The sequence below is a fragment of the Bombina bombina genome, chromosome 2 (assembly GCF_027579735.1).
Source record: "Bombina bombina isolate aBomBom1 chromosome 2, aBomBom1.pri, whole genome shotgun sequence".
Classification (NCBI taxonomy): domain Eukaryota; kingdom Metazoa; phylum Chordata; class Amphibia; order Anura; family Bombinatoridae; genus Bombina; species Bombina bombina.
In genome coordinates this window covers 922648967-922668915 of record NC_069500.1, presented here as the reverse complement: position 1 = coordinate 922668915, position 19949 = coordinate 922648967, and the positions used below count along the sequence as shown (strand labels likewise).

Here is a 19949-nt window from a genome sequence, read left to right as displayed (position 1 = left end):
GATATAATATTAGAAAATATTACACTTTCCCTACCCGGCTACTTTATAATGCCACCCGGCTGGCAACATTTTCTGTGGACAACACTGTAAGAAAATTAGTGTATAGGCTAAGCGAGAGAGCAAGTATGTAGGGATTTTTTTCAAATGTATGATGAGGGTGTATTTAAAGGGGTAGTTTATCCTAATATTTTCTCTCCTTTAATTTGTTCACAACAATCCATTTTACCTGCTGGAGTGTGTTAAATTGTTTACAAATAAGCTCCTTTACCTTGATAGCAGCATTTTAATTATCTTATTTTGCCTGTGGCATCCCTATCTATACTGAAAGCTTTTATACTTGAGTATATGCTATAGAAAAGATATGTAAACATAGCCAGCAGAATAAATTACACTCCCAGTGGGAGGTAGACAAGATAAGCAATAAAATGTTAATTTTTAATTGTTCTCTCTAAGTTTTGAGCTTTGGTAGACAGACAGAGATAATATAAAGAAATGTGTGTGTGTGTGTACATAAAGTGATAAATAGGGAGATCCAATTTACTTGCAAGATTCACCCAGTTTAATGGGTTGTGGTTTTAAAGAACAAAACCTGCTAACCCATATACAAAAAAAACCCCATAAAAAATCAATTTCTCATACACTTTATACTCTTTAAATGGTCTTGGAAATGTATAAGATGTAATACAGTACAGGGTTTAAAGACTTGAGACCAGCTGATGTACAACATGAACTCATTTGTTTCAAACCAGATCAGCAGAAGAATCATGAATTACCCTCCTATGATAGAATAATTTATAAAGGATCATTTTACAGGAGATGCACAAATAGTTTTAATGTCTATTTAGGTTTTCCATGACATTGCCTACAAAGCCAAAGACAGGCAGGACCTGATTGCTGGAATTGATGAGTTTTTGGATGAAGTCATTGTACTTCCTCCTGGTGAATGGGACCCTACAATACGAATAGAGCCACCGAAGACCCTTCCCTCTTCTGATAAAAGGTACATTATATGACACACATAATTCTGTAAATGAAAATATTTTATGTGCATAGATTGTGATATTTATTATTTACATGTATAATTTTTGGGGACAAACAACTTTATTGTTCAACAATGCTCTTTCTAATAATCCTAACTCTTGCTCATATGTATTCCTTTTGTCAGCTTGGGACAATTACTATAACTGACCATATAACTTTGGACACTACTGTCCAATTAGAGGCTATAATATCAGAACACTGCTTGATACTGGCCTAGAGCTGGCTGTTATGTATTATTTGTGAGCTTTTTTATATATTAAGTGTCTTTCTATTATTTTAAAATCAGTGAGTCTAACCATTGTTTTACTTATAGGAAAAACCAATATGCAGGTGGGGAAAACCTGCAGATGAACGGAGACACTCCTCATGATCCTGGCCACGGGGGTGGAGGACACGGTGACACTCCTGAACTGCAAAGAACTGGCAGGTCAGTTGTATTTACAGTGGTATGAAGCATTTCTAACTTGTAGACCTTGGTTTCTTGTATTTTGTATTTATAAGGCAGCAGTACGTTATACATACATTGGTAAAGACTACGCATTTTATACAAAACTTGAACAAACAGGGAGGAAGGTCCTGCCATTGAGTGAAATTTGTATCAGCCACATTATACCTAGTATTATTAGCTACAATTTTATACAAATTCCACCACAGGGAGAAAGGCTTCTCAGCCTTATATCCCAAAAGAGAAGAGTTTCCGAAAAAAAGGAGGGAAGACAAAATGACTGAGCCTTGGGTGCAGAATATCTGTATCCAAACATTAAGGAAATACTGAAGTTAAGAATCTGTATGTATTGAAAAAAAACTGTAACACATTTTGAAATGCCCTTTTGTAGAAAAAAATAACTACAGTATATCTTTAAAGAACCTCTAAATACAGTATAATCAATAAATACACAATAAAAAGACAACGCAATAGCACTTACTTTGAGTTTTAAATTAGCAGTAGACTATTTTCTGGCAAATTTCAAAGTTAATCCAATTTTTCCTCCCCCATATCATGTGACTGCTATCAACCAATCACAAAATGTATTTACTGTGCACTTGTACACATGCTCAGTAGGAGCTGGAGCCTCAGAAAGTGTTCATATAAAAAGCACCTTTTGATAATGGAAGTACATTAAAAAGTTGTTTCTTTTTTAATTGCATGCTTTATTTGTATCAAGAAACTTTAATTTTGACTTTAGTAACACTTTAAAATACATTTTGACCAGTCTGAAATACAATGCACACAACGCATTTCTGCCATGCATATAAAAGTGCAGCATTTAAACATGCTGACATAATTACAGGGGTTAACTCTATACCTTTTCACACACAAAACTAACTAAAAGTATATAACTTTATTTTTATTTTACTACTATTATTTCTGTTTATAATAGATTTTGTGGAGGACTAATTGAGGACATAAAAAGAAAAGCACCGTTTTTTTGGAGTGACTTTTATGACGCAATAAACATCCAGTCTCTTTCGGCCATGCTCTTTATTTACCTGGGAACAGTAACAAACGCTATCACCTTTGGAGGTCTTCTAGGAGATGCAACAGAAAATATGCAGGTTGGTTCTGCCATGTAAAGATTGTTCTGAGATTTTGGCATTGTTACAAAGAGAGATTAACACCTTGTTTGTTTCAGTTGTTTTTCAATAGGTAGAATCCACCCTTCATGTATTTGGAGGGCTAGTCAGGACATATTACTTGAGTAGACTCAGCTAGCCACTGCCATTTTGTTAGCAAAGGTTCCATTGTTTTGCAGTTCTTTATCTGTTCATCTCTGCTGATGCCAATTATAGACGTATAGGTGGTACATTGAGATGGAGCCATGTGCAATTGTTCTAATTCTCAGAATAAGAAAACTAATTTAGATAAGGGAAACCTAGATTTCAACATGGTTACTTATTTCAACCCATTACTTTATAGATGTTAAGGGGAATTGCAGGAAAGGGGGGCAGAATTAATAATGAAAGTGTATTACAAGTTGTTTTAGTCCACATATACTGACCATATTACAATCTCAAAATGTTTACTTTTCCTTTAAGCATCTATAGACATAGGTATTTAACCAGTCATAAACGATTGCAGATGATTTCATAATTAAAACTATGAAAGCAAACTGTGTGAAGGATGCTTAATTTCTTCAATGGCGGATGTTCGTCCATACACAATAATGTGGCATTAGGCTATGAATGCTAAAATGTTTAAACAGTTGTAAAAAAAATGTTTTACATTTTTTGCCTGGTTGTATGGATAGTGGAACCACTACCTACAGATAGACTTTTATGGGCAAAGGTTCTGCAAAAGTTTGATACACTTAGCAAAGAATAGGGTGTCTGCGTACTGTTCTATTGCACTTTTGCCTGTCCAAATCATTGGGATAATTTTTAAATTAAAAAAAAAGAATCATTCGGTCTTTCAAACACCCACCCTTCATGTATCACCTGGTTATACTCACCAAGATACACTATATGGCCAAAAGTATGTGTACACCCCAACTATTTTTTGAGTTCAGTTGTATTAGCTGTACCCATTACTAGAAGGTGCATAAAATCCAGCACATAGCCATTAAATCTCCATAGAAAAACACTGGCAGCACAACCAGTCGTACTGAAGACCTCAGTGACTTTAAGCATGGCAGTCATAGTATGCTTACTTTGACACAGGTCAGTTTGGGAAATTGCTGGTCAAGTATAAGTGCTAATATTGTGAAGTGGAACTGTCTAGGGGCAACAACAGCCCAGCCACAAAGTGGTTGACTACACAGAGCATGGCTGCCAGGTATAAATTTCCCATCATCTGTCGCAATACTCACTACAGAGTACCAGAACAGAAGCGCAAGAACTGTGCGTCGGGAGCCTCTGTACAAGGGCCTCACATTAGCATGCACAATGTCAAGAGTTGGCTTGGGTAGTGTAGCAGTGGAAAATTGTTCTCTGGATTGATTAATCATGCTTCACTATCTGGCAGTCTAACAGAAGAATCTGGGTGTGATGGATGCAATAATAACTACTGTAAAGATTGGTGGAGCAGGGATAATGGTCTGAGGCTGTTTGTCAGGGTTTGGGCTAGGCTCCTTAGTTCCAGTGAAGGATCTTAATGCTACAGGATACAAAGGCATTTTATATAATTGGGCACTTCCAACTTTGTAGCAACAGTTTTGGGAAGTTACTTCCCTGGTTCATGACTGTGCACCTGTGCACAAAGTAAGGTATATGAAGGAACTTGAGTGTCCTGACCTCAACTCCATTGACCACCTTTGGGACAAAGTGGAATGCTGAATGAGTGCCAGACCTTCTCATCCAATGTCAATGTCTGTCCTCACAAATTCTCTTTTGGCTGAATGGAAACTAATTTCCACAAAAACACTCCAAAATCTTGTGGAAAGCCTTCCTAGAAGAGTGGCTGCTGTTATAGCTGCAATAGCAGAGGTGCAATTCCATATTAATGCCCATGGTTTTGGAATAGGATATCCAGCAAGCTCATATAGATGTGATGGTGAGGTGTCCACATAATTTTGGCCAAATAGTGTATATCCTATTTTGGGACATGCTACTGTTAGGAGTCACATTGTCTCCTAGCTGTTTTCATAGTAATGGAAATCTTAACTTGCAATACATGGTAGAACTCCCATAATGCACCCAAAGCGTTTTGTTTGAGTAATAATGCAACTTTTTTCTAGTGGAATGAGCATTTACAATCCCCAAACTAAAGGGAGTTTTCATAGAGTGAAATCCCTCTCCAATTATCATTATTCAATATAAATTCACAGCTATATACATCTATCAACAGTTGCCAGTCACCTGTAGTTTAGCAATCATGGCGCTAATGGTCAGATTGCTAGGCAGCAGAGTGTTGCTATACTCCTTTATAAAAACATATACTATACATCTCTATAAAAACATTTATCCTTTGAACTATTACTACATTGGTTTTAATATTTATTAAGAAGATCCATTTTCTCTTCATGATCTTCATTTAGAGTTAATTAACTTTTATAAGTTTTTATCATTAAGTTGGACTTAATTTTGGATGTTTTTAATAGTACTTTTATAGTATACTTCTTTAGGTGCGCTTGCTGTATTGGCCATATTTAGGGCTTTATTACAAGTGGAGAGCAAAAATGTTAGTGGTTGGAATCAATAGCGCTTCTACTTATATTATAAGCCCAAAGTTATATTTTAGTGCTTGAGCGATAGTCTTGGGTGCACTAACATCAGCACGTCAAGTGCAACGTTGTGAAAGTAGTGGAGTTCTGTATGTAGTACTGTTCTACACTATTAATAAAAATGTTCTACTTCCTCTTTTCAATTAACTCACCTCTACCAAGTCCCTACCCCAGAGTATGCTTGAGGCCCACATAGCTGTCCTACCAAAACCCGGAAAACCCCCTGATAAACCCAGTAACTTTCGACCCATTTCACTCAATACTGACATAAAAATTTTAGCCAAAGTTTTAGCCACCAGACTCAATAAACACTTACCACAGCTCATATCCACAGACCAGGTCGGTTTTGTCCTGGGACGTGAGGCCAGAGATAATACCCTCAGAATACTCCACATTAACGATTATGCTAACACCACTCCCTCCCACTCTCCCTTTACTCTGCAGATGCAGAAAAAGCAGTTGATAGAGTGGATTGGCTCAATCTCAGGGAGGTCATGATTAAGATGGGTTTTGGTTCTCCTTTCCTCCACGTGTTTTTTCCCCTATATTCCAACCCTAATGCTAGGTTACAAGCAAATGGGTCTCTTTCAGATACGTTTCGAATCTCAAAATTCAGCGCTAGCAGAGGTGTCAATCAACCCAATCGTATTCTATCGGGTTGATTTCTGTCCGTCGCCTCAGAGCAGGCGGAATAGTTATGGAGCAGCAGTCTTTAGACCGCTGCTTCATAACTTCTGTTTCCAGGCTCGCCGGAAACAAGGGGCATCAAGCTCCATTCGGAGCTTGATAATTCGGCCGCATAATCTCTCTCCACTATAAAATACTATTACTCCCTGATAACTCAACCCTCCCCACATACACCAAAGCACGGCGCTTTGAGACGGAAATAGATCTAGATCATACTTCATGGACCAAATCCTTCAGTATTGCCACCAAAGCCCCCTCTTCAGCCAACACACAAGAAACCCAATTCAAATTACTCAGCTGATGGTATCTGACCCTGACCAGATTACCTAGAAGCAATCCACATATCAGCAATAAATGCTGGAGGGGATGTGGACAAGAGGGCTCAGTGTTTCACATTTGGTGGTCTTGTCCTCTGATTTCTGAATATTGGACTGAGATTTTCAAGAACATTTCCGAAATCCTAGAAACTACAATTGAGCCCAACTTACCAATTCTTATCTTCCATTGTTTATCCAAATTACAAAACAAAATCAAAAGCTCCCTCCTCCTTATACTAATAAACAGTGCCAAAAATCTAATTCCTAAACACTGGAAATCTATCACTACACCAACACTTAAAGAGTGGCAAACCCAAACATCTGACTTGTTGCAGCTTGAACGCTTTCATTTCATGAAAACTGACAAAATGGACACCTTCCTTGAAATGCTTACCCTTTGGGACAGCTTCAAACTCCCACTGGTATGATCACCCCTCAGCCCTATTAACACTCTTAAGCTCCCTCCCCTTTCTCTTTTTTTTTTTCTTTTCCTTTCCCCCAAACCCCAGCTCTTGTCATGCACATTACCCCCCTTTTTTCTTCTCTATCTCTCCCTTACCCTCTCCAAAGGTATCTAAACTCTCCCCAATGTACAAAAAGTTATACTAATTGATACAGAATTTAGAATCAGAAGATTTGATCAGAGGGAAGGAGGATAATTTGATACTGTGAATTTCACCACTTTGCCTTATATGACATACAAGGCATTAGAGGACTTTTATCCTTTAAATCATTAGATTGTATGCTTGTGCATTGTTCCCTTTGTGTGTCACAATCTTACAATATCTCTCTGTGCTGAATCTGTATGTATTATTGTGGATATCTGACTACTCTGTATCATTGATTTTGTTAAATAAAATTCTTTATAAATCCCCCAAGAAATGTTTTAAAAGCACTACATTTTACAGCAGTATTTTGGATTGTGCTCGAGCACACACTTAGCTCACCACTTATAATATGAGCACAATGAGTAGGCTAAGAGCACTCCCTGCACTATCTATTAAAAGTTTTGGCCGCGTTAAGGTGCTTTGGTTAAAATACAAAACCATCCACTTGTAATACCAGATTATTCTTTAAAGAGACACTGAACCCAATTTTTTTTGCTTTCGTGATTCAGATAGAGCATGACATTTTAAGCAACTTTCTAATTTACTCCTATTATCAATTTTTCTTTGTTCTCTTGCTATCTTTATTTGAAAAAGAAGGCATCTAAGCTTTTTTTGGTTCAGACCTCTGGACAGCACTTTTTTATTGGTGGATGAATGTATCCACCAATCAGCAAGAACAACCCAGGTTCTTCACCAAAATTGGGCCGGCATCTAATCTTACATTCTTGCATTTAAAATAAATATAACAAGAAAATGCAGAAAATTTGATAATAGGAGTAAATTAGAAAGTTGCTTAAAATTTCATGCCATATCTGAATCACGAAAGAAAAAATTTGGGTTCAGTGTCCCTTTAAGCAAGGTTCTGTGAAAGATACTGCACCCTACTCTATCTGTAATGCCCCACTTGTAATTTAGTCAAAGTAAAAATGATTAAACATTTATCTGCTACTTTCGATACAGTTGACGTCCTCTCCTCTTAAAAACACTACTTTTATTTTGCATCCGTGAAACAGCCTTCTCCTGGTTTGCTTCATATCTCTTAAACTGCTTGTTTTCGATTTCCTTTAACTGCATATCCTCTGATCTTTTGCCTCAGTCGGTCCCCTTCTCTTCTCAATCTATACGTCATCACTAGGTTCCCTAATAAAGTCCCACGGTTTCCAATATCATTTGTATGCCGATGACAGCCAAAAATACTTCTCTGCACCAGACCTATCTCCTTCCGTGCTAACCCGTGTCACTAACTGTCTTTCTCACATCTCTTCCTGGATGTCCTCTCACTACCTCAAGCTAAATCTCTCCAAAACTGAGCTCCTCATTTTCTCCCCTTCTTCAAAAATCTCCACCCGAAATCTCTCTATAACTGTCGACAACTCCATCATTACCCCTACCCCGCATGCCCGATGTCTCGGGGTCACATTTGACACAGATCTTTCTTTCACTCCTCACATCCAGTCCTTGGCTAAAGCCTGCAGCTTTCACCTTAAAAATATCTCTAAAATCAGACACTTCCTTACACATCGCTCTTCATCTGCTGCACCTCTCTGCCAATCCCTTCACTGGTTTCCTCTTGCCTTTAGGATCAAACACAAAATTCTCACTCTGACATACAAAGCCCTCAACTGCACTGCTCCCCCCTATATCTCAGACCTTGTCTCCAGATACTCTCCCTCCCATCCCCTTTGCTCTGCTCATGACCTCCTACTCTTCTCCTCTCTGGTTACCTCATCGCACTCCCGTTTACAGGACTTCTCCAAACTGGCTCCTACCTTGTGGAACTCTCTGCCCCGCCCCACAAGACTCTCCCCTAGTTTTGAAAGCTTCAAGCGCTCCCTAAAGACTCTACTGTTCAGGAATGCATACAACCTATGCTAACCTTACTTTATACCAGTTCCACTCCTCCATTGCTATCCCCCGAACCCCCTTAGCATGTAAGCCTAAGAGTCCAGCTGTTTGTAGATCACCTTCTTAAGAGCTGACTACAACAGTACAACTCTTGGCAGGGCCATCTAGCTATTTGATCCCTATAATTGTTTTGTTGTACTCCCCCTTTGTTTATAGCGTTGCGGAATCTGTTGGCGCTCTACAAATAACTGATAATAATAATAATAATAAAGATAACATCTTATATTGCAATCACTAAAGTGTTTCATTGGACATTTTTTGTTGCTTTGCAAGAAACATAAAAACACATTATCAGCTGGCCTTTTTTTAGATTTATATAACACACTAATTTCATGATTGTACTAATGAAAGCTTTATATATATAGTATCACTGTATCTCTTGCATAGTACCCATATCTTTGGAGACTGACTTAAATAAAGGCAGCCATCTATAATGGTTGTTATTTGAGTCTCTGTTCCTGTTATTGCTCTCCTTGCAGAAAATAAATTGTAATATGCCCTAAGATAATGGATGCTTAAAAACCTGCTGTTACTGAAAAAGTAGTTAGCTGGCTTTCATATGATCTTCCTGCTGCAAGTAAAAGTCATAGCAAATTAAATTTTGAACACATTATATATTTTGTTTTTATATCTAGTTAATCAGATTAAAACAGATATTTATTCTTTGTAATTGGTTGTAATTCCACTTTCCACACAGTCATGCAGTAAAATCCCTGCACAGCAAATTCAACTTAAAGGGATACTCAAATTCACATTGTAAACAGTAAATAAAGGTTAGATAAAATGAGGTATTCAAAGCAAATCTAAGAAAAAAAATTATATATATATATATATATATATATATATATAATTAGAGACAGATGAAGTTGGTAACAAATTTAAAGTATTCGAATACTAGTGCACCAGCCCTCGGAGCATATGTGCGTATGCCACACAAAAAAAACCAAACAGTAATAACCTTACTAGAAGTATTTTTTGCTCATGGAAATATATTTCAGAAATGCTTCTATTTAAAACGGAAACACACTTATGCATATTTAAATGTTTACCTTTCCATCCCTATTAATAGGATTTCAAAACTCTATATTCAGCACAAGTTATGTGTTCCTAATTGTACTCAGCAAAAGAGATTAGAAAAGAATACCTAGGTTACAACATGGCAGCAACCATTACTTTAAAGAAGAGAATGACCTGCTGGTATTACGAGTCTGGCAGGTACAGGTGTACCGCTCATTTTTCTTCCGCGACTCGAGCTTACCGCAAATCCCTTTACGTCACTTGCATATCCTATATTTTTAATGGGATTTGCCTAACGCCGGTATTACGAGTCTTGGAAGAAGTGAGCGGTAGACCCTCTCCTGTCCAGACTCCTACAGCATTTAAAAGTCAGTAGTTAAGATTTTTATGGGCTAACTCCGTAACATAGAACTTTTAACTAAAGTGCTAAAAAGTACACTAACACCCATAAACTACCTATTAACCCCTAAACCGAGCCCCCCCCCCCACATCGGAAACACTTTAATAAAAATTTTAACCCCTAATCTGCCGACCGGACATCGCCACCACTTTAATAAATATATTAACCCCTAAACCGCCGCACTCCCACCTCGCAAACACTAGTTAAATTTTATTAACCCCTAATCTGCTGTCCCTAACATCGCCGACACCTATCTACATTTATTAACCCCTAATCTGCCGCCCCCAACGTCGCTGCTACTATATTAAATTTATTAACCTCTAAACCTAAGTCTAACCCTAAGTCTAACCCCCCCAACTTAAATATAATTTAAATAAAACGAAATAAAATAACTACAATTAAATAAATTAATCCTATTTAAAACTAAATACTTACCTATAAAATAAACCGTAAGATAGCTACAATATAACTAATAGTTACATTATAGCTAGCTTAGGGTTTATATTTATTTTACAGGCAAGTTTGTATTTATTTTAACTAGGTACAATAGTTATTAAATAGTTATTAACTATTTAATAGCTACCTAGTTAAAATAAGTACAAATTTACTTGTAAAATAAATCCTAACCTAAATTACAATTACACCTAACACTACACTATCATTAAATTAATTACCTAAACTAACTACAATTAAATTAAATAAACTAAATTACGAAAAACAACAAACACTAAATTACAGAAAATAAAAAACATATTACAATTTTTTTAAACTAATTACACCTACTCTAATCCCCCTAATAAAAGCCCCCCAAAATAAAAAAAATCCCTACCCTATACTAAATGACAAAGTTATTAACCCCTAATCTACCGCTCCCGACGTCGCCGCCACTAATAAAAGCTATTAACCCCTATTCCGCCGCTCCTTGACAACTTAGGTTTTTTTAAATTTCACAGGTAAGTTTTTATTTATTTTAAGATAGGGATAATATAATTTTAATATAAAGTTAGGAGGTTGTTAGGTTTAGGGGTTAATAGTTTAATTTAGTTTTTTGCGATGTGGAGGCCTGGCGGTTTAGGGGTTAATAGGTTTATTTAGTGGCGTTGATGTGGGAGGCCAGAGGTTTAGGGGTTAATAACTTTTATTAGTGACGGCGATGTCGGGGAGCAGTGGAATAGGGGTTAATAACTTTATTATAGTGGCGGCGATGTCGGGGAGCGTTGGAATAGGGGTTAATAGCTTTATTATAGTGGCGGCGGTGTTGGGGAACAGCGGAATAGGGGGTAATAACTTTATTATAGTGGTGGGGATGTGGGAGGGCGGCAGATTAGGGATCAATACGTTTTAAATAGTGTTTGCGATGCGGGAGGGCCTCGGTTTGGTGGTTAATAGGTAGTTTATGGGTGTTAGTGTACTTTGTAACATTTTAATTATGAGTTTTGTGAACCATTTTTGTGGTCTCAGATGGCGGTATGGATCGTGTCGGTATAGGCTGCAACGCAAGCATTTTAGCCTCACCGCACAACCTGTAATACCGGCGCTATGGAAATTCCACGCAAAAACGTCATATTTTTTTTGAGTGCGGGATTGACATTGAGTTACAGGCTAAAATGCTTGCGGTATAGCTATACCGACAAGACTCGTAATGGCTGTGTTATTGTGTATATGCTGAAATTGACTTTTTTTCAGCATTTAAACCATAACGCAAAACTCGTAATCTAGGTGAGTATGAATAATGTTGATTTAAAGCCAGCGTTATAAAAATTTTGTTAAAGGGATATTAAACACTTTGAGATAGAAATATAAATTAATAAATTGTGTATATAAATAAACTATGCAATATACTTTCATTATATAATTTGTTCCCTTTTCCTGTAATTCCATTCTGAAATTGTGAGCTTTTCAGTTAATGTTAGAAATGGAAGTGCAGAATACTGTTATATTCTACACAGCCATTGGCTACACACTCTAGTGCAGTATTTTTCAACCAGTGTGTCGCGGCACACTAGTGTGCCGTGAGAGATCCTCAGGTGTACCGCGGCAGACTGACAACAGTGTAACATATTTTTTAAACTTTGCTTGTTTTTTACTCCGAGTGCAGGGGTGTTCCTCTTTCAAATTTTGAAATATTGGGAGGTATGTGACAGGCTCATCAGACAGACATAATTTGCAACCATGACATATTGACATTCATTCACAGACAATCATTATGATTGTTTGTGAATGAATGTCAATATGTCACGTATAGTTTGTAGGAGGCATGGCATGACAGTACAATACATACAGTATGTGTGTGTGTGTTTATGTGTGTATGTATATATAGATAGATAGATAGATAGATAGATATGCTGTATTAGGCTACAATGTGCGATTTGTTTTAAATTTTGGGATGGTGGTGTGCCACAGGATTTGTTAATGTGAAAAAGTGTGCCACGGCAAAAAAAAGGTTAAAAATCACTGCTCTAGTGACCTATTTATAACCGCTCGTAATTGGCCACAGCAGAGAAGGTAACCTAAGTTACAACATGGCTGCTCCCATTGTTTCATAGACACTAAAACGTTACACTTATTTTGTCAATATTTAAACAGCTAATGAAACTTTAAAAAATAGATCTACATGTCATTCTCAGACTAATCGTTTCTTTGAATGCAGTATTATATCTAGCTTTTATTTAGTGTTCAATGTCTCTTCAAAGGATTATTGATATTTTACACAGTGCTTTAACAATACCACCTTAGCTAAAAGGATACTGTACTCTAGAATTTTATATTACTAATGTGAAATAGCAACATGTAATAGTTTATTTATTACCTTAACATAAAAGCTGTTTAACTGTTAATTGAGACTAATATAGCAGTATCAGTCTAGTACCTGTTAACCAATGAGCATTAGTAGGAAGTACATATTGACTTATAAATATTAGCAGGAAATACAAATGTATTAGGTTCAGCTTACTTCACATTTTGCCAGACCAAAAAGAATAATTCAACATGTTTCAATTTTACATTTTCAGGATAAAACATATTTGAGTACAATGTCCCTTTAACATTTCCTGTCACTATGAACAAATATAAATATTTAACATTTTAGCTACTAGGAAGGCAGTTCAGTGTTGTGATTGGCAGGCGTGAGAGCAATAATATTAGTAGGCAAATTGTAAAGCTAAGTCCTTAAACAAGCTTGGGAATCAAAATGTCATCCTGTTTTTTTTGTCACAGGGTGTCTTGGAGAGCTTTCTGGGAACAGCAGTGTCAGGTGCTGTATTTTGCCTTTTTGCCGGCCAACCACTTACAATTTTAAGCAGTACTGGGCCTGTGTTGGTCTTCGAACGGCTTTTGTTTAATTTCAGCAAGTAAGTAACGTTTGCATTTTCTAAATGTTTACCGGCATTTTGTTGGTGAAATAAAACATGTTTATGAGCTAAAAATTGTCTACTACTGATAAATGTTTTCATTAAAGGGGCAGTCTACTTGAAATGAATTTTTATATTTAAAGATAGCATTAGAAATACAATAGGATTAAATGAATGTTAGAATGTTGTGCAAACATTCGAAATTAACAAATGTGTTAAAATTTGATTCATTTTTTCAAATGTTGCAAAATATCCCCCCAATCCCTACTTAATTATCATTCTCCATGGGAGTGAGCACAATGTTATCTATATCGCACACATGAACTAGCACTGTCTGACTGTAGGGCAAGATTGTAAAAAGCTAAAAAAAAAGCACTGAGACAAGGGGGTGGCTGCAGGGGGTTAGAAACAGGCAATCTTAGACGTTATAAAATATAATACAATAACAATGTTGGTTATGCAAAGCTGGGTAATAGGTAGTAAAGGCGTTATCAATCGGCACTAGTTTTTGGACTCTGCCTTATTTTGCAGTCCAGGAACACACCCCTTGAAAAGCTTCATATGTATGTTTATCATATTCCCTTTGCAGTGGCCAGTTGGACAGATATAAAGGAGCCCCTGCCCTGATCAAACAATTACTGTGTCACATGTGGAACGGTTAGGGTTTTAGACAAAAAAAAAAAACTAAGTACATTGTAACTTTTTAATTAAATATGTAGAAATTTTAGTTTAATCCCCCTTTAAGGATCTCCATCATCAATCCACCCAGTTTGATCATCCACTTTTTTTCCCCATTTTGCAGAGATAATGGCTTTGACTACTTGGAGTTCCGCTTGTGGATCGGCCTGTGGTCTGCCTTCTTATGTTTTGTTTTGGTTGCCACAGACGCCAGCTCGCTAGTCAAGTACTTTACCCGCTTTACAGAAGAAGGCTTTGCGTGTCTTATCAGCTTCATCTTTATCTATGATGCATTTAAGAAGATGATTAAGTTTACAGATTATTACCCAATAAATAATGATTTCAAAATTGGTTACGCTACTCATTTCAGCTGTGAATGCTTTCCACCGTCCCCATGTAAGTAAAGTTTGTGACAAGTTAGCAACTTGTGCAGAATGTTTTTTTATTCACATGTATGTGTTTTTTTTCTGGAGACTATTAATGTAGCTGCGGTTTTACTTGCTTGTTTTTAGTAAAACCTTTACAGATACAGGTCAAACACCCAAACATCTTCAAATAGTCTGATTAACTAAAATAGTTGCCAAATTTTTAACTGAAAAATTAATTTGAAAAGCACATTTACAGTTAAAACAAGTTTTTATCCAACATTGTATTTCATTTTTAAAAATCCTACCTAAAAATATATTAAATTAAATATATTAATGATTTAGATAGAGCATGCAATTTTAAACAACTCTATCATTTACTTCTATTATCAATTTTAACTAAAAGTAAACATAAAAAGACAGAAAACAACTTACTTGTTTTCAAGCAAAATGAGCACTTAGAATTTCTCATTGTAGCCCGTACCCTCAAGGAGATAAGGGAGTGGACATCTTTTGAACTTAAGTTGCATTCTGCCACTTCTGAGCATGAGCAAAACAGACTGTCTCTCTAGCATTATCTGAATAGTAAACCAGCTTGTGCTACTCTAGAAGTTTTTTGACATCAAGCTATAATTTCCTTCCTGCAGACGCTCAAGCCTCCTTGTAGGGCTTTAACAGGTAATCACAAGTGCACAAATAAAGTTAAAAATAAGAAATAAAAGGTAAAATCCTTTTAAATGATGAATAATACATGTTGTAGTGTTTTCTATTAAGTATAACTTACTGCTTAGAGTTTTTTTTTTATTATTACAACAATGAAACAGACTGTTTAACCCTTTCATGACATAGGCAATTGTTCAAGTTCTGAACGTAAACAAAACCTTGAATTTCAGCTATATGTCTTTTCAACCATAATTTACCCCTTTCACATTAAGTGCACCCACACTTATTATATATTGTTTTTTAGAGGACATATAGGGCTTTCTTTTGGCATAAAAGATTTATTTCTCAACTATAATTTTATATAAAAAAAATCAAAGTAAGTGTGAGAAATTAAGAAATTTGAAGCTTTCCAAAGGATTTTATTGTGAATATCATCATCCTGATATATGTTACTGCAATAAAACACCCATACTTGTGTTAAGCGATGTCCCATGAGTATAACGATACCCCCCATGTACAGGTTTTTTGAGTTTTCTGGAATTTACAAGGCCCAACATACGGCCTACCCATTTACATAGAAATCTGGCACATTCATTTTCTGGGCTTAAGTTGCCTTTCATACATTATAGCAGCCCAGGAATGAAAATAACCCCATCATGGCATACCATTTACAAAAGTAGACACCCTAGGGTATTCCAAAAGGGCCATGTCACGTCTTTTTGTGAAGCCCCTTAGTCACAACACCTGGCCAAATGTAGTGGTCATTTTTGTTGCATGCGTTTTTTACACAAACACTGCACTTTGGCTGTTTCTGTCATCAAGCTTTTATGTTTTACTGCTATAAAACACACATATTTGTGTTTGTCAATGTCCTACGAGTACAACAGTACCCCCCATGTACAGGTTTCACGGGGTTTACAGGAGTTACTGGGCCAAATATGGGGTCTGCCCATTTCAGTCTTTATGCATGGAAATTTGGCACCTTAATTTTCTGTGCCTATGTCCTCTTTGAGACATTATAGCAGCCCAGGAATGAAAATTACCCCATCATGGCATACCATTTTCAAAAGAAGACACCCCAGGGTATTCCAAAAGGGCCATGTCACATCTTTTTGTGAAGCCCCTTAGGCATAACATCTGGCCAAATGTAGTGCTCATTTATTTTTAATGCGTTTTTTGCCCAAACAATGCATTTTGGCTGTTTCTGTCATCAAGCTTTTATGTTTTACTGCTATAAAACACACATATAAGTGTTTTTCAATGTCCTACAAGTACAACAGTACCCCCCATGTAAAGGTTTTATGGGGTTTACAGAAGTTACAGGGCCAAATATGGGGTCTGCCCATTTACATGAAAATTTGGCACATTCACCTTCTGGGCCTATGTCCTCTTTGAGACATTATAGCAGCCCAGGAATGAAAATTACCCCATCATGGCATACCATTTTTAAAAGAAGACACCCTAGGGTATTCCAAAAGGCCCATGTCACATATTTTTGTGAAGCGCCTTAGTCACAACACCTGGCCAAATGTAATGATCCTTTTTGTTGCATGCGTTTTCTTGCACAAATACTGCACTTTGGCTGTCTCTGTCATCAACCTTTTATGTTTTGCTGCTATAAAACACACATATTAGTGTTTGTCAAGGTCCTACGAGTAAAAAAGTACCCCCCATGTACAGGTTTTATGGGGTTTACAGAAGCTACAGGGCCAAATATGGGGTCTGCCCATTTCAGTTTTTATGCATGGAAATTTGGCACCTTAATTTTCTGTGCCTATGTCCTCTTTGAGACATTATAGCAGCACAGGAATGAAAATTACCCCATCATGGCATACCATTTTCAAAAGAAGACACCCTAGGGTATTCCAAAAGGCCCATGTCACATCTTTTTGTGAAGCCCCTTAGTCACAAAACCTGGCCAAATGTAATGGTCATTTTTTTGCATGCGTTTGTTTGCACAAACACTGCACTTTGGCTGTCTCTGTCATCAACCTTTTATGTTTTGCTGCTATAAAACACACATATTAGTGTTTGTCAAGGTCCTACGAGTAAAACAGTACCCCCCATGTACAGGTTTTATGGGGTTTACAGAAGCTACAGGGCCAAATATGGGGTCTGCCCATTTCAGTTTTTATGCATGGAAATTTGGCACCTTAATTTTCTGTGCCTATGTCCTCTTTGAGACATTATAGCAGCACAGGAATGAAAATTACCCCATCATGGCATACCATTTTCAAAAGAAGACACCCTAGGGTATTCCAAAAGGCCCATGTCACATCTTTTTGTGAAGCCCCTTAGTCATAACACCTGGCCAAATGTAATGGTCATTTTTTTGCATGTGTTTTTTTTGCACAAACACTGCACTTTGGCTGTCTCTGTCATCAACCTTTTATGTTTTGCTGCTATAAAACACACATATTAGTGTTTGTCAAGGTCCTACGAGTAAAACAGTACCCCCCATGTACAGGTTTTATGGGGTTTACAGAAGCTACAGGGCCAAATATGGGGTCTGCCCATTTTAGTTTTTATGCATGGAAATTTGGCACCTTAATTTTCTGTGCCTATGTCCTCTTTGAGACATTATAGCAGCACAGGAATGAAAATTACCCCATCATGGCATACCATTTTCAAAAGAAGACACCCCAGGGTATTCCAAAAGGGCCATGTCACATCTTTTTGTGAAGCCCCTTAGGCATAACATCTGGCCAAATGTAGTGCTCATTTATTTTTAATGCGTTTTTTGCCCAAACAATGCATTTTGGCTGTTTCTGTCATCAAGCTTTTATGTTTTACTGCTATAAAACACACATATAAGTGTTTTTCAATGTCCTACAAGTACAACAGTACCCCCCATGTAAAGGTTTTATGGGGTTTACAGAAGTTACAGGGCCAAATATGGGGTCTGCCCATTTACATGAAAATTTGGCACATTCACCTTCTGGGCCTATGTCCTCTTTGAGACATTATAGCAGCCCAGGAATGAAAATTACCCCATCATGGCATACCATTTTTAAAAGAAGACACCCTATGGTATTCCAAAAGGCCCATGTCACATATTTTTGTGAAGCGCCTTAGTCACAACACCTGGCCAAATGTAATGGTCCTTTTTGTTGCATGCGTTTTCTTGCACAAATACTGCACTTTGGCTGTCTCTGTCATCAACCTTTTATGTTTTGCTGCTATAAAACACACATATTAGTGTTTGTCAAGGTCCTACGAGTAAAAAAGTACCCCCCATGTACAGGTTTTATGGGGTTTACAGAAGCTACAGGGCCAAATATGGGGTCTGCCCATTTCAGTTTTTATGCATGGAAATTTGGCACCTTAATTTTCTGTGCCTATGTCCTCTTTGAGACATTATAGCAGCACAGGAATGAAAATTACCCCATCATGGCATACCATTTTCAAAAGAAGACACCCTAGGGTATTCCAAAAGGCCCATGTCACATCTTTTTGTGAAGCCCCTTAGTCACAAAACCTGGCCAAATGTAATGGTCATTTTTTTGCATGCGTTTGTTTGCACAAACACTGCACTTTGGCTGTCTCTGTCATCAACCTTTTATGTTTTGCTGCTATAAAACACACATATTAGTGTTTGTCAAGGTCCTACGAGTAAAACAGTACCCCCCATGTACAGGTTTTATGGGGTTTACAGAAGCTACAGGGCCAAATATGGGGTCTGCCCATTTCAGTTTTTATGCATGGAAATTTGGCACCTTAATTTTCTGTGCCTATGTCCTCTTTGAGACATTATAGCAGCACAGGAATGAAAATTACCCCATCATGGCATACCATTTTCAAAAGAAGACACCCTAGGGTATTCCAAAAGGCCCATGTCACATCTTTTTGTGAAGCCCCTTAGTCATAACACCTGGCCAAATGTAATGGTCATTTTTTTGCATGTGTTTTTTTGCACAAACACTGCACTTTGGCTGTCTCTGTCATCAACCTTTTATGTTTTGCTGCTATAAAACACACATATTAGTGTTTGTCAAGGTCCTACGAGTAAAACAGTACCCCCCATGTACAGGTTTTATGGGGTTTACAGAAGCTACAGGGCCAAATATGGGGTCTGCCCATTTTAGTTTTTATGCATGGAAATTTGGCACCTTAATTTTCTGTGCCTATGTCCTCTTTGAGACATTATAGCAGCACAGGAATGAAAATTACCCCATCATGGCATACCATTTTCAAAAGAAGACACCCTAGGGTATTCCAAAAGGCCCATGTCACATCTTTTTGTGAAGCCCCTTAGTCACAACACCTGGCCAAATGTAAAGGTCATTTTTTTGCATGCGTTTTTTTGCACAAACACTGCACTTTGGCTGTCTCTGTCATCAACCTTTTATGTTTTGCTGCTATAAAACACACATATTAGTGTTTGTCAAGGTCCTACGAGTAAAACAGTACCCCCCTTGTACAAGTTTTATGGGGTTTACAGATGTTACAGGGCCAAATATGGGATCTGCCCATTTACATGGAAAATTGGCACATTCATTTTATGGGCCTTTGTCCTCTTTGAGATATTATAGCAGCCCAGGAATGAAAATTACCCCATCATGGCATACCATTTATAAAAGTAGACAACCCAGGGTATTGAAAAAGGACTATGTTTAGTCTTTGTTTGTAGCCACTTAGTCACAACATCTGGCCAAAGGTAATGTTCATATTTCAGTTTTAGTTTATCACAAAAACACTGCCTTTTTGCTGTTTATATCATCCTGGTATATTTTACTGCTATAATACACCCATCTTTGT

At 37.2% G+C, this 19949-nt stretch overlaps 1 protein-coding gene across 4 annotated transcripts in view; it reads left to right on the top strand.

Annotated features, from left to right (window-relative positions):
• The window catches only part of SLC4A4 (solute carrier family 4 member 4), a 522314-nt gene that overhangs the window by 402284 nt on the left and 100081 nt on the right, over window positions 1-19949 (top strand). For all 4 annotated transcript variants that reach the window (XM_053703335.1, XM_053703333.1, XM_053703336.1 and 1 more), the window contains 5 exons: window positions 846-1000; window positions 1355-1468; window positions 2424-2598; window positions 13352-13485; window positions 14288-14559. In XM_053703335.1, coding sequence (XP_053559310.1) covers window positions 846-1000; window positions 1355-1468; window positions 2424-2598; window positions 13352-13485; window positions 14288-14559 — 850 coding nt within the window. The remainder of the gene's footprint in view (window positions 1-845; window positions 1001-1354; window positions 1469-2423; window positions 2599-13351; window positions 13486-14287; window positions 14560-19949) is intronic.